General features: G+C 42.7%; 1 protein-coding gene across 1 annotated transcript in view; it reads right to left on the reverse strand.

Moving 5' to 3' along the window:
• Positions 1-3,164: 3,164 nt before the first annotated feature.
• ALPK2 (alpha kinase 2) overlaps positions 3,165-13,974 on the reverse strand; it is a 68,876-nt gene continuing 58,066 nt past the window's right edge. Inside the window, 1 exon segment of the mRNA XM_074953904.1 lies at positions 3,165-3,700. Coding sequence (XP_074810005.1) covers positions 3,424-3,700 — 277 coding nt within the window. The 3' untranslated portion in view covers positions 3,165-3,423.

The following is a 13,974-nucleotide window of genomic DNA, read 5'->3' on the forward strand; positions in this document are numbered from 1 at the left end:
CACCTCTTGGACCAGATTCTATGCTACACTTAGGATTAAATCAAGAATTGCCTCTTCTCTTGTGGGTTCCAGGACCAGCTGCTCCAGTCATTTCATGTTTCTAGAAATTTTCATCTCTGCATCCCATCCTGAGGGGACATATACCCAGTCGATATGGGGGGAGTTGAAATCCCCCATTATTAGTGGGTTTTCTGTTTTTTGTAGTCTCTCTGATCTCCCTGAACATTTCACAATCACCATCACCAGCCAGGTCAGTTGGTCAGTAACATATTCTTACTGCTATGCTCTTACTATTCAAGCATGGAATTTCTATCCATAGAGATTTTATGGCACTGTTTGATTCATGTATGGTTTTTACTATATTCGACTCTATGCTTTCTTTCACATATAGTGCTACTCCCCCACCAGCGTAACCTACTCTGTCATTCCTACATATTTTGTACCTGGTATTACCATATCCCATTGATTATCATTGTTCCACCAAGTTTCTCTGGTACCTAGTATAGCAACATCCTCATTTAATAACAGGCACTCAAATCCATCCATCTTAGTATTTAGATTTCTAGTATTTGTATACAAACATTTTAAAAATTTGTCAATATTTAGTTGTCTGCCTTCACCTGATGCAATTAACTGGGACTCTGTTTGATGGTTTCTCTTCATTTCCTACTTGGACTTTATCAACTTCTATCCTCTTCTCTTTTCTAGGATATTGAGAATCCCCATTAATAAATCCTCAGCTAAGGGATGTCTCTGTTCAAACCCAGTGCTCCTTCGCACCTGTCAGCTTTCCCCCCAGCCCTTAGTTTAAAAACTCTGTGACCTTTTAAAATTTACATGGCAGCAATCTGGCCTGTAATCTTCCCCTTCTATTCTGTTCAGGTTCTTACCCTGGTCCAATCACTGTGGTATCTTAGCACCTGAGTAAGTGGTATTTGATATACAGAGCCAGATTCTCCAGCCTGTTTAGACCACTTTGCACCATATCAGTAGCCTTAAGACAACTGGAGATAGCTGGTGGAGAATTCCCCTTGGTAGGGGCACTCTTTTCTGGTGGAAAGTGGACAGAAACTCACTTCTAGCTCCTCCTCTCCCCACATAAAGAGAGGAAGGGGGCATGTCAGGGGCAGTCTGGGGTTAGGTGTGGGCATAGGTGCCAACTTCTCCTGGAGCCGGTAGGTGCTCGACCCCCCGCCCCTGACCACCCCCATTCCAACCCCTTCCCCAAAGTCTCCGCACCAACTCCTCCCCCTCCCTGCCCCTATTGGATTCCTTCCCCAAATCCCTGCCCCAGCCCCACCTCCTCCCCTAAGCATGCCGTGTTCCTGCTCCTTCCCCCTCCCTCCCACAGCTTGTTAAGCCACAAAACAGCTGTTTTGCAGCTGCAAACGCTGGGAGGAGAAGCAGGGATGCAGTATGCTCAGGGTAGGAGGAGGAAGCGAAAGCAGAGCAGAAGCGGAGGTGAGCTGGGGCGTGGGATGGGGAGCTTGGCTGCCAGTGGGTGCTGATCATCCACCAATTTTTTCCCCGTGGGTGCTCCAGCCCTGGAGCACCCACAGAGTCGCTGCCTATAGGTGTGGGTACAAGGGGGTATGATGGAGCACAGCTCCTCTATGCCTCGTCTTCCACCGAGAAGATATTGCCCTTATGCCAGTGGCAGGAGTTGAAGCAGGCCCCGTGGGTGGTTGAGATTCAGGGAACTACAGCTGGTTCTCTGTGGTGGCCAATCTCCATAATATGCTGCACCGCTCATACATAGTGGAGAATCGAGGTCACCACAATAGTTTCCTGTTTTAAGTATCTCAATTACTATTGTCTGGGAATTCTGGATCAATGTGGACTCTCATGGTGGCTCCCCCTTGTATTATGCACACTTGGACCCAATGACTCTAAGCTATTCCTTCAGAAACTCAGACTGTCCCTGTAAAGACAAAAACTCTTGTACCTTTGTTGTCACGGGGTCTACTTACCGCATATGGTATCTCCTCCTGGTGGCTCTGGGGATTAGCTCTTGCTAGGCATTGCCCTTCTCTGGTGGTGTCTCTAACCGTCATCTATTTCACCCTGTGACCCCCTCACTCCAGGAGTTGTAGCTTCCTGTTGATGGTTTGGACCTCTGACTAGGTCACTAAAATTCTCCCCTTCTGGGGAATTCAAAGTCCTTCTGGACCAGCTGTCTGTCTACATCTCCAACACCCTGCGCCACTTCCCAGTGACTGGTAGGGGAACCCAGGCCCACCCACTACGCTGGGTTCCAGGTTCCAACCCAGGGACCTTCTAACAAGCAGCCATGGTCTGCTGTTTTCCTGGCTTCTTCCTACCTATTTGGCTTCCCCCATCCCGGGGTTTGTCAGCCCAAGCTCTCTCCTCCCAGGGAGTGACTATAGACTACTTCCTTGTAGATTCTTGCTGCTCACTGCTCCTGGGCTTTATACAGGCCCCTCCTCTTCCTGCCCAGCTGAGCTCATTTCCAATTGGTGTCCTGCTCCCTGTCTCCTTCAGGTGCAGCCTGGGCAGTTAACTGGCCGGCCCTTTAACCCCTCCAGGCCTTGTGTGGGGTGGGCACCCCATCACACGACAATTAGATCTCAGTCCTGCAAGGTGCTGAATATCCTTGGCTCCCAATGACTTCAGTATGAGTTGTATTCAGCATCCTGAATGGCCCCAATCCTGCAACAGGATCTGGGTGGGAGAAAGATGGATTTAATTGCAGGATCAGGGCCTCAGGGAGAAAACAAATTCTGTGGATAAGAAAGTCCCAGGTGATGCCCAGTTTTAGGATTTTTCCAACTAGGTGACTGAACTTTCGGAGGAAAGCTACATAGGTGGCAGCTAAATCCTTGAGCTTGTCCAGAGAACAGGTGTGTATAATGATCCAAATACCCATGTGGCTTATGCTTGTTTAAAAGAAATTTAATTGGCAAAAGTACAAGAAATACGAGTATAGTAAGGATTAAAACTGTGCAAAGAGTTAGGAAATAAAGCAATTATTCTCGCACATCCTTGACCCCAGTGCCAGTATCGAGCTCTAGTCCAAAACCTTTACTAAGTGGTGGCTTAAGTAGTTTTATTTTTACATAGCTGCTGAATGCCACAGTATCGCTGGCGTAGAGATCTAGGAGTTGCGAATGGAGGACAGAAATGCTCCAGTGACCCATCTCCTGCACAAAGACCAAGACACAGAGTGTGCAAATACACAAACATACACAGATATGACATATGTAAAAATACTTGAAAGTTAATCGAGGCAGATAGCTTTGTTTGGCTTTGAAAAGTTTCCTTTCCTTTTGAATTGTAGCCTGCTAGGCCACAGATGCAGCTGGTTTCCTGGTTGTTGTTATCAAAGAACAGCTTCCAAATGTTGGTATAATGCAGAAGGCTCAGTCTAACGCCACAGTCATGTCCTTCGGTACCTGTCCATTTCTAGAGAGGAGCTTGTGCGAAGTGGTGCAGTGTTACTGGATGCTTTGAAGACAGGAGGTCTATGTTTGTCTTGGCTGCCTGTGTGCTGGCCACTCTTTTCTGTACTTTTGGTGAGTTTGGAGGGACTTTGCTTTTCATGGCTGTTGGTTTCCTCTGTTTTTGATGTCTGCCTTGGAGAGAGTTCAACCCCAACATCTCGCAGTACTTATTGCACTGGTGGAGGGCTTTAAACTGATCAATGAAGGAAATGGCACAGTTGCCTTTAAACCCTTTGTATCTGCAGCAGTGAAGAAGAACAAAAAAGGAATTTCAACATTTGTTTTTCAAGCCAGGTCTACGGTATGACTTTGGATTCATAAGTAACACTACAACATTTAAAAAGCCTCTCATCGCCTCTTTGAAGGAGAGAAGTATTATCCCAATTTTCTAGATGGTAAAACGAGGAACAGAGAGACTAAATGACTCACCCAAGGCCAATCAGTGAGTCAGCTGCAGAGCACAAAACAGGGCTCAGGAGGCTGGCTCTCAGCCCTGTGTTCCAACTATTCCTCTTCCATCTATAATTTCAACTTGTGGCGAATACAATTGTTAGTTAACAAACTTCTTAGTTAGATAAATTTATAAACAAAGAAAATTCCACAGTATAATCTTTATAAAGTGCTTGGGGCACCTCAGATAGAAGAAGCCTACAGAAGTGGGTAAGTGTGATCATTATTACTCTGAAGGAGTGTCCTTGCTGCTCACACACAGGGCTAGTGTGTGGGGGGCCACAGCCTGTCAAGCTGACCAATGTTGTCTTGTTCCCTTGTACTCTCTCCATCTCTCTAAAAAGAACAGGAGTATTTGTGGCACCTTAGAGACTAACAAATTTATTTGAGCATAAGCTTTCGTGAGCTACAGCTCACTTCATTGGATGCATAGAATGGAACATATAGTAAGAAGATATATATACATACAGAGAACTTGAAAAGGTGGAGTAAGAGACTAATTAATTAAGATGAGCTATCTTCTTACTATATGTTTCATTCTATGCATCCAATGAAGTGGGCTGTAGCCCACGAAAGCTTATGCTCAAATAAATTTGTTAGTCTCTAAGGTGTCACAAGTACTCCTGTTCTTTTTGCGGATACAGACTAACATGGCTGCTACTCTGAAACCTCTCCATCTCTCTGTATCTATCTGTTGTTGCTTGGCTTAGATTGTAAGCTCTGGGGGCAGGGACTGTCTTTTTGTTTTGTTTGTTATCATAGCAGGAGAGTGATCTTTGTTCTGTTGGGAGCTGTGCGTGAACAAGTTTATCTGGTAGCATCAAAATGAAAATATCTGAGCTGCAATATACTATACAGTCCTAAAATGTCCTGGGCAATTCATTTCTCTCCCAGGCAGCCTGCCTAGTGCCAATAAAGATGCTGCCTGCTCCAAGAAGAAAAGCCCAATCTCCATATGATGGATGGGCCTTTCGGTACTAGCATGATTTGTAGAATAAAATTCACCAAAGGAGATAAGCAGGTGGCACAGAAACCAAAAGCTATCTTTTAAGGCAGCGTGACAGTATCTTTCTCTGTTTACCTCTAACAGCTTCATTCTGCATCTCTATTGTTTCTTTAAGGTGACGGAATAGGGAGTTTGAAATGTCAGGCTATCTGCTTTCCTAGCATCAGTAATCTCACATGAGATGAAAAGGCCACCCTGGAACTTCCATGTGTCAGATCATGATGGAACACATAGTTCCACCGTAGGGTGGGAAAAAACTCTTTGACGAAAGCTTATGCTCAAATAAATTTGTTAGTCTCTATGGTGCCACAAGTACTCCTGTTCTTTTTACAAATCCTACAGCTTCTCAAACATACCCAAAAAGTAAGTAATGCTTTTCCGCATACCCACACATTCATATTGCAGACTCCATTGCTTCCTTACAGACACACTGTCATAAAAATAAAGGGAAGGGTAACCACCTTTCTGTATACAGTGCTATTAAAATCCCTCCTGGCCAGAGGCAAAACCTTTTCACCTGTAAAGGGTTAAGAAGCTAAGATAACCTTGCTGGCACCTGACCAAAATGACCAATGAGGAGACAAGATACTTTCAAATATGAAGGGGGGGGGGGAACAAAGGGTCTGTCTGTCTGTGTGATGCTTTTGCCGGGAACAGATCAGGAATGCAGCCTTACAATTGTTAGTTAGTAAGTAATCTAGCTATAAATGCATTAGATTTCCTTTTGTTTAATGGCTGGTAAAATATGCTGTGCTGAATGGAATGTATATTCCTGTTTTTGTGTCTTTTTGTAATTTAAGGTTTTGTCTAGAGGGATTCTCTATGTTTTGAATCTGATTACTCTGTAAGGTATTTACCATCCTGATTTTACAGAGGTGATTCTTTTACCTTGTCTTTAATTAAAATTCTTCTCTTAAGAACCTGATTGCTTTTTCATTGTTCTTAAGATCCAAGGTTTTGGGTCTGTGTTCACCCGTACAGATTGGTGAGGCTTTTTATCAAGCCTTCCCCAGAAAAGGGGGTGTAGGGCTTGGGGAGATATTTTGGGGGAAGACGTCTCCAAGTGGGCTCTTTCCCTGTTCTTTGTTTAACATGCTTGGTGGTGGCAGCATAGGGTTTAAGGACAAGGCAAAGTTTGTACCTTGAGGAAGTTTTTAACCTAAGCTGGTAAGAATAAGCTTAGGGGGTCTTTCATGCAGGTCCTCACAACAGCACCCTAGAGTTCAGAGTGGGGAAGGAACCTTGACACACACACACACACACATATATATATCTATAGACTTTGTTGCTTTGTTTAAACGCACATGCACACACACAATCTTGTCTTAAATGATTTTAAACAAATCATTGCAGCCTTGAATGTATGTGGAAAGAAGATCACAAACCCTCATTATCTTGTAAGTGAAATTATTGGTGTCCTTTATGGAGATCAGCTTCAATAGGAGAGGGAAGTTCTGAATTCAGTCTTTTAATTTTTGATATTTTTGGCCATTTTTGTCTCCTCGTGGTGACCTTACAATCTCAGCCCCTTCCTTAAAGTTGGAGCTGGTTGAATATTAAAAAAAATAAAAATCTTTGTGGGAATTTTAGTGAATAAAAGCACTACACTGAGGTTGCTATTATGTGTCGTGTGAACATACCCATGCCAAGCCAGGCAGGGGAGGATTTATCTGCCTGACAAGTGAATAAGGTGGTGGACCTGCCCTGCTCTAGACACGCTACTCAGCCTGTCTGGTGGAAGTAGAGAAATCTCCTGCTTGACTCGTTTAGGGCCAAGAGTAAGAGTTTATTCCCTTCCCTGAATAGGCAGTGGCATATAGCTGTGCTGCTCCACGTGGAGCTCCCTAAGGGAAATGCAACTCAGACTCACCCTCTGAGTTACAATTGCTCCACAACACCTGTTTGCATACTAGGGAGCTATTGCATTTGCCCATGAACTGATCCAGCATATATAATCCACTGGTCTGTGTGTATCTGCACCCAATCCAAAGAGGACATGAGTCTATTTCAGTTCTTAGCTGCAGCTGGCTCTTCAGCTCATGCTGTAGAGACTCATGGTTCGAGGCTTGGAGGCCTCTAGTTCAATCCAGGTCAAGGTGGTGGACATCATCACATGTACTTCATCCTGCCCTCACCACTGCCAGCCAGCCCTGTTGGCTGGTGTGTGTGTGTGTGTGTGTGTGTGTGTGTGTGTGTGTGTGTGTAGCCCTGGCTCTCCTTGTCCCTTTGCCGGCTCCCAGCGTAATTATCAGGCACAGAGTCTGTGCTCTCCCGCTACACTCTGCTTCAGGTTTACAGTAGCTTGCACCTGATGCACCCGCTCCTTTACACTCCCTGGCTCTGCAGGTTGCACTTACAATCTAGCCCTATGGTAGATTATAAATAGAAAGGCAAAATAGCTTGGGGCTCTGTGAGAGAATGAGGGGGAGGGAGTAGAGCCAGGAGACTCCCAGACCAAGCCCCGCTCTAGAAGCATGAAGACCTGGCTTCAATCACATCAGAGGATGGTTCTTCTCACAGGCAAGCCTACCTGACATTGACAAGAGCTTCCTCTTTGGATTAAGCTGAGGATAGCCTTGGGCTTGACTGTGGAAATTGGCCAGGGCAGAGTAGCGGCTCATCAGAAAGGGCATGCCTCAGAGACAGTGCTTTGTTTCTCCTTTTGTTGTGTTTTGTTTGTGTCTGAAGGGGTTTAATCATGAATATTCAACCAAGCACTGGGTATTTGTGGAAATAAAGGCCAAATTCACAGCGACTATTAATCAACAACAAATAATGCAATGAGTTCTAGTTAAAACCTCTTCACTCTATAGTGGTTTTGTATTACTCTCCTGCATGCTGCAGCACTGTACATGTCAGAGATTCAGATGCCAGTGTCTGAGTGGATAATGAGCCTCTGTGATGTAGAGAGCATTTGGAGGGCATCTGCTTGCTTTAATATTTAAAATATCTTGTTTCCGCTGCAGGACTGAAAGAGAGGCCACATTTCTCTTCCACTCTGAGGAGGGCTGTTCTATTGAGCAGGAAGAAATCTAAATGCTTTGGAATCTCCAGGGCCATTAGTGATCTGACAGCTTTCACTGCAATGAATGATAGTTGTTTTTCTTTGTGATTGCTCTTGTAGATGTGTGCAAAATGACCAGTTTCTGAGGCATGAATGTGGTGGGTTTTCCTCCTGGCAGGCACTGGCCATTTTTCAAATTGAGAAGGGGAAACCATTTCCTTTTTCCAGGAAGCCACATTAATGGAAATTGTGTTCGTGCTGGTGGAAATTTTTCACATGCTCTTTCCTCCTCTCTGCAAGAAGTTTATGCACTGATCTATAGTACTGAGACCAATAGTTTAACAGTTTGAGATCATTTTGTCATGAAAAGGTAGAGTTTAAAATCCTATCCTCTTTCCTCATGAAACTAGAAAAAATATCCAGTCTATAGGGATAAATTATTAACTCTTATGTCAGTAATGTCTCTGCAGGATCAGTACACGTTTCTATTCACCATTGATCTCAGAGGACATATTGGAAGGAAACAGCCATGAAATTATTTGTTTCTTTAGTCCATTAATTTAGGCCCAAATTTTCATCAGTGATGATTGATTCTGGGTTATTCAAACTTCAGGGGCCCAACCTGAGACCTTTTGGGCCTGATTTTCATAGGTGCTGAGCTCTCAGAGCTTCCACTGAGTTCAACTGGAGTTCTGGATGCTCAGCACTCATTAAAATTAGGCCCAACGTGTCTCAAATTGAGCACCCAGAAACTCAGAGACTGCAGATGAGTGTCCAGTTCTGTGACTGTTGGCTATAGTTAATTAGTCTCTGGCTAATGGGCGAACGAGTTCAAAAGAAAATCCAGATTAATGAATTCAGACTATTTTCCTATTCATATTTTGTTTCTGTCACTCACTATGCTCCTTTTAAAGAGCTGATCATCCAATCAGGGACCAAAAAAAATAGAATATCATCAATTACATGCCACAAAGAGCAGATGTTTGAAGTGAATAATTTGTGAAAACTTCCCAAACAAGTCATAGTCTCAGAGTTATTCAGCTGAAATATTCAGCACATACTGAATACATTCTCAGCGAACAGGACTGGGCCTTCAGTTGCTCAGGAATGAAAAACAAGGCCAACATTTTGTAGAGATTAAAAAGGTGATTAATACTATTCCACCAGCTTTATTCACAAATCAGATTGCACCCATTTCCCTTTTTCAGTCATAATTGGCTTTTGTTTGGTCTTGTCACTAGAGATGGGACAAAATCAACCCTGCCCCTCTGAGCCAAACACCACCACATTTTGGAGGTTGAGAGGCTTCAAAATCTTGGGCTGGATCTGAATTTTGTGAATGGCCCCTATCTTTACAATGGGTCATCGAAAGCTACCTATTTATCCCTTTACACCACAGCATGTGAGAATTAAATCCTTGCATCTGAGCACCCCCAGCCTTTGGGGTATTCAAAAATCCAGATCCAATTTTTGCAGTTTGTAACTCAGTGCTTCTATAGAGCCTTCCATCACTTACCACATCTAGAATGTATCATTTGTTCTGCAAAGTCTTAATGACTATAGTCTAGCTGCAGCTTGGAAGGACTAGTGAGGTTAATTCAAACATTCTGCTGCTATTATAGCTTGCGGGTACATGTAATGGGGGAGGAGGTTTGTGTCAGCGAATGGCTTCTAAATTGGAAATGTCCTTATGTTGCTTTCATATGTATTGCGCTCAAGAGCACTGAGTGACCTTTCCAAGCTCCTGAAAGAATTTTTAATCTGTTATTTAACATACCATGTGTTATTAATTAACTAGTTGGATCACTGATGAATGCAGTTTATGACAAAATCCCCTCATGTTTAGGGAGAAGCCCAAACCAAAACTCCTGAAATCTAGAGGAGTTGGGATTTGGATCCAGATTCAAACTTTGCGGTGCCTTCCCTCTCCACAGTAGGCTACCCCAAAGCTCTCCATGCTTGAAAACGTGCAGGAATTTTTAGATTCCACATTTGGCAGCCGGAGCCTTTTTTAATCCCAATGGCTATGGGTGTACAAAAGCATATCGTGATCTCATTTCCTTTGTGTTTTTTACAAACGCTGGCTACTCCTTGGTACTTAACATCTAATCTTAAAATTTTGATAGTTGTCACCAAGCTGCTAGAAATCAGATCATTGTATTTTACTTTTTTTTGTTTTAAATCTAAGAAAGAATTGAGCCAATATCATATTTACACGGGTTAAGTTGCTGACTTCGGTGCTCCCCAATAGTTAAATGATAAATGTTTTCAAGGTTTGGTTTTTTTATGTCCAGTAAAACTTTGCCCTCTAGTGGTAGACAATTTATTGCAGCCATTTCTATTACACTTCAATTTAATAAATTTGTGCTTTTGTGCCTTTTTACTCTACTGATAAAACAGGCAGGTAAGGTACGCAAAGCAATTACCAATCAGAAATGTGTTTAAATGTTGTAAGCATCTAGTCTCTTCATAACCACTACCAAAGCGGGGGAGATAGCCTGGAGAGCAAACAAAGAAACAAATTCTGGACAGTGCAATTCCTTGTGGTTCAGACTCTAACAGCTTGGAATCTCTGGATTATAAAAAGATTAATGGCACTGGGCAATGCTAGAAATGTTATGCAGAATATTAATCAGGTCTGTCTCTTGCTAGGTGTATTATATGCTTGTTTTAAAAGTAATATTAGGGGAAATTAAATGAACATAAATTATTCCTGACGTTTGCCATATCAGCTTTTCTAAATTAATCAATAACAGTTTACAGGATGACATTATAGTATTTTTCAACTTAATTATATAAGCAGTATAGTGTAGGTTTTATTTCTTTGCTAATCATTGTCATAGTGTTGTCAGAGTGAATTTAGCTTTTTATTTACTTGCTGAATTGAAGAGAAACTCTATGAATAGTCTCCATTCAGCCATGATTCTGGTAAAATTTCCCCAAGTTCAATATAGGCTCAAAGGAATTAGATATGACACCTATTCGATCAATGAGTTCATCTCCTCTGCAAAGGCAGCTAAGCCGATAACAGAATTTATGTCGGCTATCACACTGATACATTAAAAGAAAAGGAGTAAATAAATTTGTTAGTCTCTAAGGTGCCACACGTACTCCTTTTCTTTTTGCGAATACAGACTAACATGGCTGCTACTCTGAAAACTGATACATTAGTTTCATTTCATCTCTGTCTCACAGAGTCAAAAATATTAGAATCATTATCAGAATTATAAGCTAGTATGACTGTGTATGCGCTCACAGACATACTAGATTTACTATCTCATTTGTTTGTTTACAATACTAAGCTGTGATGTGGATGAATTCTACCTATTTATTTGTTTTCCCCTGTCCATCCGAACATGTTTTAAAATCAGTCTGGCAAAAATTAACTCAAAGGCATCCTTCTGGGTAAATGATGAACAATGTGGGGAAAATACAGGACCAGCAAAAAATCTGTTGCCTTGTAGAAATAACATGAGTCAAACAAAAGGAAACTAGACATTTAAATTGCTTAAGACAAAGAGTGTCTATTTGGGGTAATCCTTAGTTCAGATTTCACTGTACAGTCTTTGTCTGACCTCATCTTCCTGTCTCTTTGTCTCAGATGGGTTTTCATCTGCATAATTTCCCATAGTATGTTGTATAATAACATTCATTAAAGCCTTCCTACAAATCATCAAGTTCCAGAGCACAGCATAACATAATTAAAACTTTTATGATTTCTTTATTTTCTAGCTGGATGATGAGAGACTAATTCAAATGATTTCACTCCGGAGCCAATGAAAAAAAAAATCAATTTAAATTTTGAAAAAGTGCCAGGTTAGAAATGTGAAGGGTTTCCTAGAATATGCTAGGATAGTACAAAGGGTGGTGGTGGGGGAAGTAGGGGGAAGCTTTGTTTTTTTCTGTGACTCTGGCATATAAAGAATCACATAGTCAATAAAGATATTTCTCTTTGTAAATATTGCTGTGATCAGTTCTATTTTTTGTACAGATTTCTCGAGAAAGAATATAATGTAAAGTGGTTGTCACAAGCATCTACCCAAGAAAGATGCAAGGGAACAGAACTGTGACAACACATACAACAAATTTCAGAGTAACAGCCGTGTTAGTCTGTATTCGTAAAAAGAAAAAAGAAAAGGAGTACTTGTGGCACCTTAGAGACTAACCAGTTTATTTGAGCATGAGCTTTCGTGAGCTACAGCTCACTTCATCGGATGCATAGCATATCGTGGAAACTGCAGAAGACATTATATACACACAGAGACCATGAAACAAAACTTCCTCCCACCCCACTGTCCTGCTGCTAACAGCTTATCTAAAGTGATCATCAAGTGATCATCAAGGAAGGCCATTTCCAGCACAAATCAAGGTTTTCTCACTCTTCCCCCCCCACACACACACACATATGTGTGTGTGTGGGGGGGGGGGGAAGAGTGAGAAAACCTTGATTTGTGCTGGAAATGGCCTTCCTTGATGATCACTTGATGATCACTTTAGATAAGCTGTTAGCAGCAGGACAGTGGGGTGGGAGGAAGTTATGTTTCATGGTCTCTGTGTGTATATAATGTCTTCTGCAGTTTCCACGATATGCTATGCATCCGATGAAGTGAGCTGTAGCTCACGAAAGCTCATGCTCAAATAAACTGGTTAGTCTCTAAGGTGCCACAAGTACTCCTTTTCTTTTTTCTTTTTACATACAACAAAGTTAGAGAAAAGAATAGCATGCATTAGTTGAGGAAACAACAGGCTTGTTAAAATAATATTGGAAAGAGTGTTCCTCTCTCTCTCCCTCTCGTGCAAAATTTCACAGCAGTTATTGTTGGCACGGTTGGAATTGCTAAACATCTCAGCAGATAAATGACATTTAAAAACTGATAAAAGGAATTTTGTGATTTCCCCATGTATGGTTAATCTGTGGATCTCACTTCTGCAAGATATTGTGGTGAAGGGCTTAACAGATTTTAAATAAAGGTTAGACATTTATGTGAATAATAATAATATCACTCAGTCATATTTTCTAGTGTAAATGTGTATGAGGGATAACGGCACCCAAGCTTCCAGAGAGGAGTCAGCAACTAACTGTCTGGGATAGTTGCCTATGTTTTCCATTATGTGGCTTTTACTTTTTCCTGTGAAGCATCTGGTATCTGCCAATGTCTGAAACGGGAGACCGGATTCGATGGACCAGGGGTCTGACCTGGTACGACTGCTTCTGTGCTCCATGATATACTCTAGCGAGGACAGAAGGCAAGGTCCTGCACCTCTGGAATGCTCTTCAGCCACTGTCACAGGCTGGCTGGCCCCTTAAGGCAACCCAGGCTCAGCCTTGCCTGTGACCAGACAGCTTTCCCCAGCTGAGGCTGAGGGAGACTTAATTATATAATGACTCACCTCAGATGCCAGGGAGCAGAGAGAGGACTACTTAAACAGAGCTGTGAACTCAGTCTGGGGAGGAGTCCCAGGAGGGTGGGAAGGGCCTGAGAAAGTGAGGCTGGAAGAGACCCACAGGCAGCAGGTTAGGATCTTGTGGAGGGGCCCTGACGTAGGGCCTCTAATGACCAGAGAGATCTCTGAGGGAAGTTGTGAGAGTTCCTGGGGAGGGGACCACAATGGGGGGAAACCTGCTGGGAGGGAACAGCGACAGAGAGGCTCTGCAGGGCCCAGGGGTAGGAGTTAAGAAGCCAAGAATGTCAGTGTAGCCTGAGGGGGCAGAAGAATTATTCATCTGGATTTACTGAGATTGACAGTTGGAACTTTTGTTACCCTGGAAAGGGACTGAATTTAAAAGTCTTTGAAAGAGACAGGCCATTGTGGGGCTAAGGAAGTGGGCAGTAGGGGGCGCTAGAGGCAAAGTCCCCTGCAACATCATGACTTAGCACCAAGGAGTACTAGGGTGGTAAGAGTGACCACTTACAGTCCCAGGGGAGCAAACCTGCTCCATGCCTTCTAGAAGACTTCATAAAAACTCAGTGGGTGAAATCCTGGTCTTATTGAAATCAATGGCAAAACTCCCACTGTATTCAATGGGGCCAAGATTTCACCCAGAGTTCCCA

This window comes from Natator depressus, chromosome 5, assembly GCF_965152275.1.
Source record: "Natator depressus isolate rNatDep1 chromosome 5, rNatDep2.hap1, whole genome shotgun sequence".
Taxonomy (NCBI): Eukaryota; Metazoa; Chordata; order Testudines; family Cheloniidae; genus Natator; species Natator depressus.